The sequence below is a fragment of the Halichoeres trimaculatus genome, unplaced genomic scaffold (assembly GCF_033239565.1).
Source record: "Halichoeres trimaculatus isolate MK-OKI-2021-1 unplaced genomic scaffold, fHalTri1.1 fHalTri1_scaffold_16, whole genome shotgun sequence".
Classification (NCBI taxonomy): domain Eukaryota; kingdom Metazoa; phylum Chordata; class Actinopteri; order Labriformes; family Labridae; genus Halichoeres; species Halichoeres trimaculatus.
In genome coordinates this window covers 25,460,597-25,478,247 of record NW_027437194.1, presented here as the reverse complement: position 1 = coordinate 25,478,247, position 17,651 = coordinate 25,460,597, and the positions used below count along the sequence as shown (strand labels likewise).

At 41.2% G+C, this 17,651-nt stretch overlaps 1 protein-coding gene across 2 annotated transcripts in view; it reads right to left on the bottom strand.

Annotated features, from left to right (window-relative positions):
* Positions 1-17,651, bottom strand: part of LOC141805621 (uncharacterized) — a 56,368-nt gene that overhangs the window by 23,308 nt on the left and 15,409 nt on the right. Inside the window, exon 3 of one of the 2 annotated variants that reach the window (XM_074690758.1) lies at positions 14,334-14,408. In XM_074690758.1, coding sequence (XP_074546859.1) covers positions 14,334-14,408 — 75 coding nt within the window. The remainder of the gene's footprint in view (positions 1-14,333; positions 14,409-17,651) is intronic. The other variant, XM_074690759.1, reaches the window with a different exon arrangement.

The following is a 17,651-nucleotide window of genomic DNA, read 5'->3' as shown; positions in this document are numbered from 1 at the left end:
TTTGAGACCTTGACAACAACTGTTTTTCCATCTGAGTGAAAAAAACACTCAAACCGCAATTAATTAAATCCTTTTTTTTTATAAATTCAAACTAAATCTACGTACAAGCTGTTACAAGTAGAGCTGCACGATTATCGCAATCGCAATGTCAGCACATGCAATTACTAGGCTTTACACAATCACAATTTTTGGGCTAATCACCGATCACCGATCAGTGAGTTTAAATAAACCGATAACCGATCACCGATCCGATCACGTGAGGAGCAATATTTAGCTGTTTCCTGAGTATCAATCTTGCCCCAATCTGACTGAGATATAAGGGTTAAACATCAATGACCTCTGGAGGGCATTAAAGGACTGACAAGTTCAGTTAAGTTCAATCTGGACAATCAAAAATATAACCCAAGACAAAAATAATTAGCACAACTTATAGTAGTTAAATTACTTTATTGTAATTAATTACTTTCCTGTAACAAGTAGATACTGCAAATTAAGGACAGTAATGCTGCCTCAAACATACTGCAGCATATCAATTAAATTAACAGTCACAGACTGTAACTCTAGTGCAAATAGAGCAAAGCTGCCTCAAAACATTCATATACATCCACGAAACAGTTTTTTTAATCATGAGTCATTACTCTCGGATAAAAACAAATAAACATGTCGATGCTGTGAAACTAGTTTGGAGTAAATGAGACAGATTAAACACAACCATGATGTCATTGATTGATCGGTGATTTATGACATGGCGACCGATCCCGATCATTACAAAAAATGGCAAATATCGGCCGATCCGATATAGCCGATATGATCGGTATAAAGCCTAGCAATTACGTAATCGCAAAAGAGGTTATCGCAATCGCAATTGCAATGTCAGCACATGCAATTTAGATTTTTCTCCATGATAACCAAGCAAGTCTGTAGACTCATCATGACACAACTTTTTTTATTAAATTGCAAGCACAATCACAATCGCAATATTGTCCACCTAATCGCAAATCGCACCTTTTCCCCAAATCGTGCAGCACTAGTTACAAGCAGCCTGAGTTTACTCCAACCCCTGTTCAGCCTGACTTGAAACTCTGCCCACATAATTTCTGATCGTCTGTTTTTAAAATGTAATAAAAGCATAAAATTACGTCTTCAAAAAAAGTTATTTTCTGGACTTGAAAGAAATGTTGGAAAAAAAATGCTTTCAACAACATATCCATTTACGGTAAACATCGTCTCTGAGGCAATCAGTTTGCTCTTATGGTGTGTTTTTGCATGTGCAGAGCTGATCCCAGTCTTGGTTAAACATGCTAAGCCATGTGAAGGTCTGTGTTTACACTGAACAGATCCAGAGATTTCCCCTGACACCAGGAACTGAACCAGCCACCTGCTATGAAAGTCGTCTTCAGGGAGGGTTAAATTCTCAGGTCACCTAACACATCTGTGGTTAACTTATTCTTTTTTTACGAAATATCATTCTTAACAAGCAGTCCTAAATAAATAAATAAAAAATCACAAACTTTCAAAGTGTGGGACAGATAGATGAGGGTCGTCCTTTCTCTCCTGAATGAATCACGCAGCTTTTGGTACGTCTGAAGAAATACTGCTGGAAACAAGAGTGTTTGCTACCAAACAAATCAGAAGGAAGAACAGTCGCCTGACTCTGAAAAGGTGCTGTGAAGTTGCTTCTAAGATTTTCCCTGGAAAAAAAGGAGCTTGCTGTCCTTGAAATTGACTCTAAGAGCGATGAGACGAACCAAAAAAGCATCTCCGTCTGCCTGAGGAGGTCTGTAGATTCGGGCGATGACTCTCTTCAGATACATCACAGGATAAAACTCTTTAGATTGTTTAATTAGTGTCTTATTCCAGTTGTTAGGGGGAAGAAAGGAAGGATTGTGGTTACAAGTAGTTATAAATTTGTCTCAGCTGGACTCTAATTCATGCGATTAGGACTCACTTAATGCCCTTGTTCAACCCCAAACCCCAGACCGCCTGATTTTGTTTTTCAGTGTTGCCTTTTAAAATTCACATTATGCCTCCACAAAAACACTTCTTTTCCTGTCACTGTTACATTTCCTCTGCTCCGTTTCTTCTCTCTGTCGCCTTCACTTTGTTGCTCCTTCAAACACAGATGCACTCTCCTCCTCTCTTACACTCTGTTTTTTCCTGGGATTTCATTTCATATTCTATTCAGTCAGGTCTTTTCATTCCCTGTTATGATAATGGCAGAGGACTGTCAATGTTTAATGAACAGCTGGAGGCTGCATACAGGTTCAGAAATATCCTTGTGACCGTGAACATGAGAAGTTCATCTATAATTTGCTGGCCGTGGCTGTGTGTGCAGAGGAGCTCAGCTAAATGTGCGCACACGGGGCTCAGATTTATTTTGGACAAGTTTCTGCTCATTTGCTCTCTCTATGTATAGTGCAGATTTTGGTTTCCCTGAATAAACTGCGCAGAAACACCTCGGGTTCCGCTTCATTTGACTGTGGAAGGCAAAGCAAAGCTGTAAGTCTCTGCCTGGGCAATCTTTCCTCCTCACCTCCTCCTCCCTGATGCTCCTCTCCTCTCACCCCGCTCCCCTGCTGTGAGTTTGCACCACTTCTCCTCAACCCCATTTAGGTGTGAAATGTATTTATATTCAAAGCGCAGGAAAACGGGAGAATGTAGGGGGAGAGCGGAGGAAGTGACACAAGCAATCTAGTGGAAAAGGCGCCTCTTTCTGATGTGTGTGGAGCAGCGTATTCCTGCGGATAAAAACAGGACAATGAGGAGCTGTCAGTAGCTTTGGGCCAGTGTTGGAAGCTTGTGGAGAGTATTTGAATCGGACGGCTACGCTTCTTCTGGGCCACATGAGGAAGCGAGTGAATCAAAGGTGGTGAAAGGAAACGTGAGTCTGAGCTGAGAAGCAGCACTCTGGAGACTGAAGCGCATTACGGAGGGCAGGAGGAGCAGGAATGAGGCCTCCATGCACCACAGCCCACAGCGCTTAACGCTGAATGAGTGACAGCAAAAACACAGCACCTTCTTCTTACAACTCCACACGAAACCAAGAGGAGGATCTAAAACAATCCAAACCAACATCACTCTTAAAGGCCAGGAAAAACAGATATCAAAGAAGTCGTATGCGTCCTACGAATGTTCCCAATATTACACCCCCACAGGTGAGCCTGCTTATGGCCGGGCTATAAGGCCAGTTTGTCAGAAAATTATCATTCTTTTCGATTTATTACTCCTATTGAAAACAGAGTTAAACTATCACTTTTCGTTGCTTTGATCCCGAGTTTTTGAGAATCATTTTATCATTCATGTTTTCTGTACCATAGCCGTCCTAACAACATCAAAGGCCCCTGGGAAAATCAGTACATTGGGGCCCCTTAAAAACTGACTTTAACAACTTAAAGAAAAGAAAAATAAAAACCTTTATCGCCGGTCTGTGGGGCCTCCTGAACTTGTGGGGGCGGACAGGCCCCGAGCAACTGCCCACTGTGCCCAGACAGCTCTGATCAGTGAGAATCTTATAAGATGCAAGTTTTCTGAAATACTGGTTCAAATGAGAATGAAGAAAATCAACTGAATTCAAATTAATTTTCTGACTAACTGGCCTTTTTACAATGAGGTGGGCTCCCTTATGGCACCTGAGATCTAAAATACAAGAGGCAGACACCCTCTCTAAATACACTCCTGAACAAAATCATTAGATTAAAGAAAATAACAATAATTTTGCATTTGGTTCCAGTGGATTGTGAGCAGGTTGTAAGTAGAGCTTCAAATGCAAAAACAAGAAACAGGAGCTAGACATAGTAAATAAAGGGCAGGTCATTTAATAAAAAAAAAAACGTGTATAAACATTAACAGGCTGTTCATCAGCTGAACTAAAATTTAGGACTATAGCCTTAAAAAATAAAAATTTGAAGAAATCTGTCTTTAATGCAATAATAATAATTACAATAAGATACGCAAAGCTCCAATTTCTTTTTAACCCCATAGTATTTTCACCTAAGTTATATTTTAAAGTTTCAGAAAAGAAGAAAAAAACACATTTGTATGAATATTTTTTAATAAAAAAAAAAAATATCTGTAATATCATATTTGTTTTATTTACATTATTGTTTACTCATGTTTTTTTCTTTCACTTAGGCAATAATGCTATGGGGCTTTTCTGCAGGATGCAGGAGCTGTCATCTGTTGATTTCCAAAAGCAGATTCAGTGAGACCGGAAACCACCTAAAGACACCCAATGACTTTCAAAATAAAACAAATGGTGTCAAAACCAGACCATATTTGGCTCGACTAAAACTACAAATCGACTAAGGCCCCGTTTACAAGACACCATTTCATCTGAAAACACTAAAAAGCAGTGAAAAAAAAATCTGCGTTTACACAGAAACGCCAAGGGGCTGTAGTAAGCATGCCAGGCCTGTAGTTAGCACTATTACTGTCCTGGTCAGAAGCTGCTTTTGGGAGATTTCCACCGGAGAAGAGTTGAGCTGATCATCTGGTGTATTGGGGGATACTACGTGCAAAAGTGGAGCAACAGATGCACATTTTGTTAAAAGACAGTCAGCAGATACAGCAGATTGAGCAGCACAAGCACAACACAGTAGTCCGCGACAATCGTAACAACGGTACTGGAGATATCATGCAAAGCAGAGTGTGACGTCAGCGTTTCTACTGAAAACGCCGGCTTACCGTTTACACGGCAACGGTGTCAGCACCGTTTAAAAAAAAATCCCACTCTGGAGGCCGTTTTCAAAAGTTTGCGTTTTGGGTTGGCTTTCCGGGTAAACGTGAGGCTGAAATGCAACAAAACTTTTGTGTTTACCCTAAAACCGTTGTTTTTGTGGTGTAAACGGCCCAAAAATGAGCAGAGCAAGAGCAGAGTTTTACAGCCTAGCATGAACAAGGAGAAGATCATCATTAGGATGGAAACCACAGAAACTCCTCGATATGCGACTCCAGCTGTCTGGTGGTACCTAATAAGTGTCGAACTGAACATACAACTGGTGTGAGTCGATGGATAAGAGAGCACACAGTCAACACGCAACAGAATGGAGCTGAACTGGAGATGCATCTGTTGTATTCTCTGCTTTATATCAACCAAAAATGAAAAGAGGTACAACCATGAAGACACAGGCCAATTTTTGACCCAAAGTAAGGCCCTTTCTGCTGCTGACCACAGCCCAATAACCATTAGACAGCATCCCTCTGGAGATGTTTTCACGGTGGCACAGTGGAGGGGGCGCCATCATGATGTGGGGCTTTTTCCTTCAATGGACCAATGGAGCTTCAGGTTGGTCAGGGGCTTCAAACGGCGGCTGGCTCTGTGGAGATGTTGCAGGGGGCCTCCTTCATGACTGAGGGCCCTGGTCTGTGTGGGAATGACTGGGTTTTTCAACAGGACAACGCTGCAGGTCACAGCACCCACTTAATGATGACGTCTTCTGTAATTGAATATTTGGCGCATCATAGCCTGGGTTTTGTCAAGATATTTCCATACCCTGAAAATCTGGCACCATGCTGGAGAACTTAAGGCCTGGATTTTAGCTTCTTAATTTCATTATTGACACAGAAAAATGTGAAATTGATGAACATTTAATGTTATAAACAGCTCCTCTTTCCCCTGATCTCCATCTAACTGTATACAGATTCCACTGAGGGGATCTATAACCCATCTTTCCGTCTGTTTTTCCCTCTTTCTTTGTCCATCCTTTGCCACAGTTGGCTGCTGGAGTTGGATCATCGTCGTCTCACCATAAATAGTGCAGCAGAGGATGCTGTTGAGAGATGTTTGGTGTTTAGTGTCATGGCAGACCTGTCACTGACTTATTGCCAAACAGATAAAAAAAATCTGATGGATAGAGGAGAAACTTAAGGTAAGAATTCCCTAAAGTTGGAAACATGAAACGTGTTTTTCATGTTGTTTCTGCACATGCCTATCAGCGACATCATCAGCCTGCTTAACAATGCAGGACATGAAGCTCTGCTCCATCATAGGGGACAAACGTGTCTGGCAGTCATCCTCTCACCGCACCGAGCCAAAGGAGCCATGTCTCCGGGTCTCTTTTAACACTATTATTACTTTTTAAAATCTTTTAAAGCCGCTCTAATGAATCTTTAATGCAGATGAATATTTCACTGCACACCAGAGTTAGGCAAAGAGAGGAAGAGGTACGAGTCATTGAGGGATACACGGCGGGAGAGGAAAAAAAAAGTTGGAGATATTGATATGCATGAAGAGTCATCCAAAATTTCCCTCCCCTGTGCCCAGACTCTCTTCTGCTCCACCAACTCACTCTCTGGTCTGTCGCAATCGAAGGACAGCGTGCGAGGATCCAGTTCTGTCATGCGTTGTCGTGTCAGCGGAGATGTGCGTCAGGAAGCGCTGATTCATGATGGGTGTGTGGTGATGAGTTGTTACTGTAGGCGCTGTCACAAAATGTTGGTCTCAAAGCCCTCCTAATGGATCCGTCTGCAGCCTCCGTCCTACGAGTCTCAGTGGATGAATCCTCCGCCCTACCACCACCACAACCACGCCTGGCATGCATATGCATAACACAGATGTGAAGAGGCAGTCATTGACAAACAGGACGCTCGAAAAAGGCAGCCCAGGCTGTAAATGAGAGAGAAAACAAAGGAGGCCGCAGTACGGATTTCAGACAGGCATGACTGGCATCCCCAGGAAGAGACAGAGAGAAGGAGCCAGAATGCTTCCTCAGCAACCTTTTTTTCTCAATTATCTGCTGCTCAGTGAAGGCGATGACGGATTGTGTTTGGGAAAAAGAAACTCTTTGTGGACTCGTAGTTCGGCTGAAAAACGTACGGTCCAGAGAGTCATTAATCCGTCTCCCATCGAGCTCCTCCGGTGAAATGCGTGATGGAGCTATAGACAAAGCAGGAGCAGAGATAAAGCAGCCAAGAGCAGATCTGATAAGCCGCACTCTCCACAGGGATTAGGTCCCACACTTCCTTGTTAGAGCTCCTACTTTTTCTCCACACACCCTATCCGACATCAGCAAGAAGTCAGAGCGTCGCTCAGTGATTAACAGCCCTGTGAAACCAAACAATAACATCCTCGGATCAACACCCAGTCAACGTGTCACTGATAAATATCATCACACATTGTTCCTCCTGTAATCTCAGATCCTTTAAGACAAGAAGAGAGAGTGCTTATCGCAGCGTCCTGTACAAAGTGAGCAAACTGTGCTCTGTCGCTACAATCATGGTTTAAGTATCTTAAGCATTTTAAATCCAGCAGAAAGACGTCTCAAGTAACCGGAAAGGAAGACAAAGCACACAAATATGACAACAGCTGTCTACGTAACTAAATCCCTGTTTCCACCAAGATTCCACCTGATCCTGTTCGTGTTTCCACAGCCAACTGTGCCCTTCTTGGTAGGTGAATGCCGATAGCTGCGTCAGCTATGTGACAGCATGACGGCATAGCAGCCGACACAGTGTACCCCACTAATAAATCAAATAAAGAAAAAAAAACATGGCACTGGAGGTGATGATTCATCAACCCAATCAACAGCTTGCAGTATTTTTAGCTCCACCCTCTTGGGTATTGGATCAGACAGTCTGGTACTCAAAAAGAAAGGTACCAAATCATGGGACCATATGGGTCGTTAAATTTGTCTGTCCTGGTTATAGTCACAGGAAATGCCACAAAACATGCGCCATATTGAAACGAACTGAACTGAACCACTTAGTAGAAACAGGGCTTTAAAATTGTTCTTGACTTTAAAAACATACTTTGATTTAAGCCCTGATTACTCTTTTAGTTTTTATTTTAAAACACAAAAATAATATGTGTTATTAATATTACTTAAGTGCTTCATTTGAGTTATGATGCACCTGAATTTTCAAATAAAGGCAATTGTTTTCCGAATGTTTATTTGCTGACTTGAAAACTGTTTCTGGCCACATGAGGGCAGCACTTCAAGATAAAATTGAAAAACTGATGCCGCCTAAATTCTGCTATTTTGCTGCTAGACATTGACCTCTTGCAGTCAGATGTCCAAGGTCCATCCAAAATGTTGCTCAGTACATTGGACGGCAGATGCTGGGGTGTTGACATCAGGCAACAAAGCATACTTATGTCAGATGGGTCAGTTGGGTGATGTACAATTAACATAACAGTATAACTGCCCAAATACACCAGATGCTCTGTTCTGCTGCGTGTTGACTGCATAGGTCTACCGTATTTTCCGCACTATAAGGAGCTTCGGAATATAGGGCGCACCTTCAATGAATGGCCTATTTGAAAACTGTTTTCATACATAGGGCGCACCATATTATAAGGCGCAAAGAATAAGCTGTAGTAGTGGCTGGGGTTGCGTTATGCATCCACTAGATGGAGCTGTGCTAAAGGGAATGTCAACAAAACTGTCAATAAGTCAGTCAAACTCAGGCTACATCCACACGGAGCCACACATTTTCCTATCCAACTATTTTCTGTGCCGTTTTCAAAAAAGCGCACTGTAAAGACGGAGCCGTTTTTGCCGTCCACAAAAGCCGTTTCCAGAGATCAGTTCACATGCCAGACCTTTGGGGGGCGCTATATTGCTCTAACAATAAACAAGAGAAGAAGCCCAGGCCAGCCTGTGAGCTAATGTTAGCACTTAGCAGAATTCCTCTTTACAGGTTCTTACTGCTTACCGCTGTTACTCCGACGACGACCCCTGACTACAGTAGCCATGATTAATCAATATCGCTCTGCCTTTTAAGGCACATCAGATTATAAGGCGCACTGTCGGCTTTTGAGAAAGCTATAGGCTTTTAGGTGCGCCTTATAGTGCGGGAAATATGTAATCAATATCAATCCATTTATAAGGCACATCAGATTACAAAGCACACTGTCGACTTTTGAGAAAACTGAAGACTTTTGGGTGCGCCTTGTGGTGCGGAAAATATGGTACACACCTTGCAGGACACCAGACAACTGGAGTAACAAGAGTGAGGAGTTCCCACACTTCCCAACCCATTAATGAACCTCTCCTGGTTCATGTCAAGTTGTAAAACCTCAAACATGTTGACTCCTGGTCTGGTTGCAGTCATTACGCCAATTTGTTGTTGTAGTCAAGCTAAATACAATATGGTTTTGTTTTGGTTTGAAAGTTACCGGTCATTTGTGTGTGTGTGTGTGTGTGTGTGTGTGTGTGTGTGTGTGTGTGTGTGTGTGTGTGTGTGTTTTTGGAGCACAACTTCCTGTCCCTCTTGATCTCCCTACAGTGAATTGACACATCACAGCTCCATTACGTTTGGAGAAGTTGCTCACTAAAGCAGTCATTTTGGCAGCAATAGATCCTAGATGAGACTTAAAAACCAGGAAAATGACCTTGAAAATAAGTTGGTGATTGTGTGAGGAATTCTGGGACTGAGGCAGATGAAATTCAAGCTATTTTGTCAGTATTTTGTTTTAACAAATCCATCCACAAAGGAATAAACAATCAAACCTAGTGTAGGTTAAACATTCACCACGCTAACTGTGGTGTTGCTTGTAACGATGACAGCCTGACTTTCTCCTTCTATGGTGTCATTTATACTGCCCTTTACTGGTTTGGTTGGGTATTGCAACTACTTTTATTTTTTTCTTTATATTTCACCAGCTGATTTGCAAAATCCTCATAGGACTATAGAACGGCGTTTTAACGTCGTGTTAGTTGCTTTTTTGTGAGATAAACAGAGATAAATGGTACTGTTATTTCACACGTCCACCATCATCTAATGTAAGACTATAATACGGCGTTTTAACATTGTGTAAGTTGCTCATTGTATGTTTACAGTTTGACTTTTTTTTCTACTTACTGACTTTAAAGTTTGACTTCTTTAATTTAATAGTGTTCTGTCTCTGTCTTGAATCATATGGGTGTTATAATAATTTGTGTTCATATACAGTATAAATCCTGTGTATATCAATGAATTTATAATATACATATATATATCAGCCGATATTTCGGATATCGGTCGGTATATTGGATATCGTCTTTTTTTGCCCCCAGTATCGGTATCGGCATCGGCCCCAAAAATCCCATATCGGTCAGGCTCTAGTTCAGATTTAAGGGGAAAGTTGCAGACATGCTTGATCCTTTATTTTTGGTAATACTGCAAAAAAAAAAAAAAAAAAAAAAACATTCCTTTAAAAAGTAAGAAAGAACAAAAAAACAAATGTCAAATAAAAGAATGATGCATATGTTTATGTTCTGATGTTTATATATGCAAGGAAATGTTTTCATCTACCAAAGGGGGTCCCGCAGAAAAAGGGCTGATAAAACCTGGGTCGTTTGTCAGCCAGGGAGCAAAAATAGCATTTATCTGTTTGTCTGATATTTAGTTTCACAGGTCACATTTTCAAGTAGCTCCAGGACTCTTAGAAGCAAACTATTTGCTTTTTCTAAATACACTCCTGTCCAAGCTTTCAGCCTGATTGATTGTGTGCTGGGATGCTGAGCCGGGCTTTTCTTTGTGGGTTCAGACTTCTTCAAGAGGATTTTTTTAATTGATGGAATCTGACCCGTCACATATCATGGCTTTTCCATCACTCAGTCCTTTTCAAGCTTCACTCCACGTTTTTTTTCTTCCCCTCAAACACCTTTTTTTTCTCTTCTCACTGACAAGTCCTTTTTTTCCAGACTCAGCTCGACTTCAGCCGCAAAGAGAATGAAAATCTCCTTCTCTTTCAAAGCGGGAAAATCCTCATGTCACACATGAAAGAAGCATGTCGACCTGACGGGTCGGCGGAGCGGTGATGTTCGTCTGACTGTGAAGACCTGAGATGTCGACTAAGCAGGGTAATGTGGAGCGCTGTATTTGAGAGCAGCCACTTAGAGGTGAAAACATGATGATTCAGTAAAACTGAATCTGTCAGGTCTTGTCATTTCTGCTCTCAGTTTCTTTTGTTCGAAACAAGGAACTCTGGGTTCTTCCTGCGCTGTAACCCTCTCTGTAATCTTCAGTCTCTCTGATGAAGCTGTGATGACTTTCAAACAAATCATTCCTTCACAGGCTTCCCTCTCTCCTCTTTTATATCTCATCTCAGATCTTCTCTCTTTTCTCTTCAGCTGTCTTTCTTCTTCCTGTCCTCCCCCTCTGCCTCTCCTCACCCTCTTCTTCATCTCTTGTTTAAGGACGTTTGAATCAACAGTCTAAATATTATCACAGAGAGTAACCAGATTAAAATAATTGCCTGATTGGATCATTTATGTGCTTCTCAGTAACTCAGAGTATTAATTTCATTTGTTTCATGATGAGGTTCATGTCGAGGCTGTGTTGTAGCTACAGGAAACACCTTATTAGAGCCGCTGAGTGATAAATAATAAATGAGTGAGTGGGAGAGGACGCACAATCAAATCACTGAGAGCAAACCAGCGCGAGGTGCACACATCTCACGGCTTCAATTAAAATGACTGATGATGAGAGCCGGCCCTTTAATTGAGTTATGCCGTCTCAGATTTATGACACTATTTGACAAACATTGCCCCTCAAAGGTGTTTACACGGAAGTTTTAATGATTCTGCCTCTACAGCGAGCATCAGTATCATGTTTGATCCACAACACTCAAAGAAAGATTCATCACCACGGTCAATAATTACCCGACAAACATGCTGCTAATGATGAAATCTTAACCGCCCAATACCACATCCAACCAGCCAATCACATGGCTCAAAAAGACATGATGAAGAAGAGCCCCTGAAGGTCAAGCTGAGCATCAGAAAGGTGATTGAAGAGACTTTAAACGTGGCATGGTTGTTGGTCTGAGTATTTGACAAAATACTCATGTACTGGGAATTTAACCCTCAACCATCTCGAGAGTTTACAGAGCATGGTTCTAAAAAGAGGAAACATCCAGTGAGCAGCAGTTCTCTACAAGGTTAATATAGTTATAAAAAAAATAATGAAAAACAAAAACAAACAATAAACTCCTAAGAGGTTTCTTTATGGCTTTAGTTTCCATTTTTCTCAATCTGTCATCCATAATCTCACAATTTTGGGTGGATACCTTTCTGACCTTTTTTAATCTCGCCCCTGCACTGCAAAAAGTGAAGTCAATCAAGTGTTTTTGTCTTATTTTCAGTAGAAAATTCTCTTTTAGACTCAATATGAGCTAAATTTACATGACCAATCCAGAAAAATGTCTTGTTTAAAGTTAAGGACTTAAGGACAAAAATGAGGTGTGAATTGCTCGTAACCAGTAAAAAAATCTGCCAATGGAACAAGAGAAAAGTTACTTGTATTAAGACATTGTTCTAGTCTCAAGGAAATTTTCAAGCAATTTTTTCTTGTTCCATTTGCACATTTTTTTTACTGGTTACAAGCAATTCAAACCTCATTTTTGTACTCTGATAACTTGAAACAAGACATTTTTCTGGATTGATAAGTTGAAAGTGGCTCATATCGAGTATAATAAGACAATTTTTACTTTAAAAAAAGACAAAAACACTTGAAAAGATTTCAGTTTTTTGCAGTGTGACAACTATAACAAAAAAAGACTAAAACTAGTACTGAAACTAATAAAACTAAACTAAAAGTAAGCATTTAAAAAAAAAAAAAAAAAAAAAAAAAAAACTAAACTTAGCTTGAAAACCTGATTGAAAAGCAAATTAAAACCAAACTGGAGTTGAAAACAAAAAGTCAAAAAAAAAAAAAGGAAAAACTTTTATTACCTTGGTTCTCTGTGGGCCAAAATGCCTTGTTGATGCCAGAGGTCAGAGGAGAATGGACAGACTGGTTGGAGCTGATAGAAAGGCAACAGTAACTCAACTAACCACTGGTTATAACCGAGGTCTGCAGAAGAGCATCTCTGAACACAACACGTCCAACCTTGAGACAGATGGGCTACAGCAGCAGAAGACCACACCAGGTGACCCTCCTGTCAGCTAAGAACAGGAAACTGAGGCTACAATTCACACAGCAACACCAAAACTGGACAATAGAAGATTGGAAAAACGTTGCCTGGTCTGATGAGTCTGGATTTCTGCTCCACATTCAGATGGTAGGGTCAGAATTTGGCGTCAACAACATGAAAGCATGGATCCATCCTGCCTTGTATCAACGTTTCAGGCTGCTGCTGGTGGTGTAATGGTGTGGGGGATATTTTCTTGGCTCACTTTGGGCCCCTTAGTACCAACTGAGCATGGTTTAAAGTCCACAGCCTACCTGAGTATTGTTGCTGACCATGTCCATCCCTTTATGAGCACAGTGTACCCATCTTCTGATGGCTACTTCCAGCAGGATAACGCTCCATGTCATAAAGCTGGAATCATCTCAGACTGGTTTCTTCAACATGACAATGAGTTCCCTGTACTCAAATGACCTCCACAGTCCCCAGATCTCAATCCAATAGAGCTCCTTTGGGATGTGGTGGAACGGGAGATTCTCATCATGGATGGTCAGCTCCGTTATGATGCTATCATGTCAAAGTGGAGCAAAATCTCCAGGAAGTTTTCGGAGAATAAGATGGCTCAAGAAATACAGATACGGAATCTGTCATGCTGTCAGAGCCAGATGTTTAATCAATGATACTAATGAAAACGCCAAAACCTGCATGTTTAGTAAAAAGATCTTCCAGAAGGAAAAAAATAATGTAGAGTGAATAAAAACAATCTGAACATATAATCACTCTGAGAGTAGTCTCTGTGTTTCCCTCCTCTGCCTTCGCAAGATTTATTATCCCACTAATAACCCACATTAAATTTTTGCAATTTTGACATTTGCGAGTAAGAGAGAGGGATTTTAATTTCATACCAATCCACACTTTTCATTTCGCCTTCCTTCACCCTCCTGTAAAGTGTGAAATCCTGTTTGTTAATTGACTGATTTCAATTCAAAACCACAGAGAGGAATCATTATGCAGCAACTACACGCATGTGTGAAGATGTGTTTGGTGTGCATCTGTATGTGTGTGTGTTTGTGTGCATCTGTGTGTGAGTAAAAGAAAGATGAGAAGAATAGTAAATTAAGAGTAGAAGCAGAGGTAGAGCGGGCACACGGCTGCACGTCCAGTCTGTTTTTGTTTGCATCATTAAATCTGACAGTCTGCGTTTGTGTGTGTGCGTGTGTGTCTGATAAGTCTTTACAAATCTCCCGCAACCCTCGCTGATCAAACCTGCAGCAGTGTTTGGGCACACAGTGGCCACACTCAACGTGTCGCATCCGGCTGTGCTGTCACACCGAGCAGAACGACAAATCCTACCAAGCCGTAAAACTGAGCTTCCTCCCAAAAGTGATGTGATTCAAAATGACAGCATGATGCACATTACTGTGCACCGAGACACGCACTGCGCTCCCAGTGCTCGCGTGTGCAAGAAGTTATAAACATGTAGATATTCATGCATCCATACCTGTAGATGATGCAAGCGCAGTCCCTGCAGGTCCCACAGTTCTCAATGTCCTGTCCGGTTCTGTATGAATGTCTTCTGTGGAGAAGCACGGAGATGACATATCAGGCGTACAAGAGTGATTTTTATGTGTGTGTGTGCTTGTGGGAGACAGATTCGGGTTATGGTTTCCCCTGTTGGACCAAATTTCTGGCGCACACTTCCCTACAAATAAAGCAATCTCCCTCCTGAAATCACCCTGATCATTTTTTAATGAACGATACCCCGCTTCAACGGGCTCCGGCGGTTACGTAAAACATGAGTCACTACATCACTCCAGGCATAAAATAATGCTTATGAGGTAAAAGTCAAGTCTGCATGCATTAGACTTAGCCCTGTCACTGAATTCTTGTACCAGAACACGCAAGATATGTCACTTTGTGAGGCGGAGGGCCGTGCAGTCACACGTTCAAACGACCACAAAGTGTAGCGTTAGCATTAGCGTTAACAGCATGATTTTGGATTATGCTGCTCAGATATCAGTCAAGCCTTTCCATGGATTCATAGACACACATCTATCCTTGTCTATCTGTTCCAATTTTTGCCTGATAAGGAGGGAGAAATTACTAAGCAGCTTACAATGTAGGAAGGAGATTAATTAAAGACTTGAGGAGAATGGTAAAGGGTTTACACTAAGAGGCATCTGAAACCACCAACATGATGACAGCCGCATGCTGATTCCTATCTGTCCCCGCCTGCTGCATACATGCATGAGTGAGGACAGCAGCTGCAAAATGGGTGAAACCAAGCTCCTAAAGTGCTCCCAGAGGTCTGACATGGCATGAATTCTTTAGGATATCCAGAGATGGGACTCGAGACTGCACAGAAAAAAAACAACAGACGCTCGCCCTGCTGTCTGTCATGCATGTCAGTCTGCTGTTGAATTTTCACCTCCTGTTTTACCCACATCCTTCTCTTTCCATCACTCTCTCATTCCTACCAGAAATGTCACCGTGTAGCGTTCACACTGCTTTGTTTTCAAAGTATTTACAGCGCTGGGATTGGCTATAAATAGGAGGGCCACATAACAGAAAACACAGGCACAGCAGACATCCATCTTTAAAATTCACAGCACATGATGCAGGGAGGTGAAAGCCGCTACTGTTTATGTTCCTCTTTCTGAAGAATAATCAGAATATGACAGCCAGTCTTTCAGCATGTTTTCTGCCTGCTCTTTGTTTGTTTTTGTGTGGGGAGAACCAGATTGAGGAATTAACTGTTAGGGAATAAAAACAGTGGGCACCTTGGCTACACACTGACATTAGCTTTCAACGCTGAAAGATAACAAAATTTACAGAGCCCCACTGTTCATCATTCTCTTCTTCATTGATTCCTCTCCATCACTCGTTCATGCAGCTATCCATCCTGAAGAAAGGGTTTGCCATTAACCACAGATTACCACATGGCTCTTCACACTTCTCTGGGCCCCTGGGTTAAGAGCCCCCCGTGTTAGGAGGGTTTACAGCCCCATTAGCCTCAGGCCTCCAGTCTTCTCACATTTACAACTTCAAATGTGGGAGAGCTCTTCTTTCAGCTCGGGACTTTCACTCTACATCTAAACCAGGACAAGCCCTCCTTAAAAACCAGGATTTAACCGTGAGCTACGCTGCGTTTCACACTCCTGTTAACACCTCCTTTGAACACACGTACCTCAGGCTTGTGCTGCAGAGAATAATATTCAGCCTGGTCATGAACTGAAACACCTCCGGCGGATTTTCCACCTTTCAAATGTGTTTAACGCTGGACCTGGGAAAGTCCAGCCCAAGTTAGAATATGGTAAGACATAAATCCTCATGTTTAATCCCAGAGTTTAGTCCATAAACCATATAATAGATGGACGTAGCCTCTGACATCACCCATTTGTTTCTGATACAAAGTTTTTAAGTCTTAATCCTAGAAGATATGTCTTATAAGACTTCATTTAAAATAAATTCACCTGGCTGAACAGAAAAAAGTCTTATTTCAAGATGTTCTCAGTTCTGACCTTTTCTTGCAGCGTGTGCCATAGGTCAGAACTGAGATGGATAAAAAGGCTCTTTTTACCTGAATTAGTAACAGAAAGAGCCAAAGTAAAAGGAAACAGCTCTCAGTAAGTGACTTTCGAGTAATGTTGAATAGGGATGGGTACCGATTTAGGTACTTTTACAGGTACCGACCGAATCCTGTCAAAAGTACCGGGTACTGATTCATGTAAAATCAAAAGGTACCATGTTTAGGTACCTAAATGCATCCTTGTGACTGTGAAGGAGTGGAAGAGAAGGCAATTTTCCATACTGGACATTGCAAGGTTTTAAATTGACGAACAAATTTGTTTAAGTGATTTTTTTTTTTCATATTATATTATTAAAAAAATTGATATTCTTTTAAAAAGTACAGAAAACTGGTACTGTTGTGTACCGGTAACCATTGCCATGTTCGGGGCATCCGTACCGTATCAATTCAAATGTGAAAGGTACCCGTTCCTAATGTTGAATAATGTGGAGGCAGTCACATTGGGCTGCAGGTGTTTGCCCAGTATATTTGAGACTTAACTTGGATTAAAAATCTTATGTTATGTTATGTTATGTTATGTTATGTTATGTTATGTTATGTTATGTTATGTTATGTTATGTTATGCATGTTATTGTTTTCAAGAGGCCTTGTCTTGCAACTATTTGTTGTTCCTGCTGTTTTCAGTCAGGAGCTTTGTTCTGCTGTTCTCTGCTGCGGCTTGTCTTGGGAAAAGATTATCTTGAAAATCTTGAAAAAGAGATTTTTCAAGTTAAATTACAAAATATCAAAGATTATGCCTTCATCGTTTTTTTTTTTGTAAAGAATAATGTCTTCATACAAAAATATCCATGTTCAGTTTATTACAATATTCAGGCATCATTGTTGATTTCTAATGACTTTTAATAAAACATTTTTTCTGTACTTGCAGGGTGATTTTATCTTAAATGAAGTCATTTAAGGCTTTTTCTTTAGAACCCAGATAAGACACCTACTTAGTTTTGACTTTCTGCAGTGTAACGTCAGGGGGCCACTCAACCCAACCCAACTCAGCTTTTTTGAGTGGGTGTGTGTGTGGCTTCCTGTATTTCTGCAGCCAGTCTCTAGTGGAAACTTAATGAACTGCTGTCTTTAACACTTCAGAATAAGCTTCATACTCATAGGCCAGAGGCTGCTGCTCAGTTTTTTGAACTTCAACACCTTCCAGTATGAGGCTGAATACTTGAGCTACAAAAGCAAGTCAGGATTATCATTTCACACAGACAATACATTTCTCACAGCTCATCCCAGAAT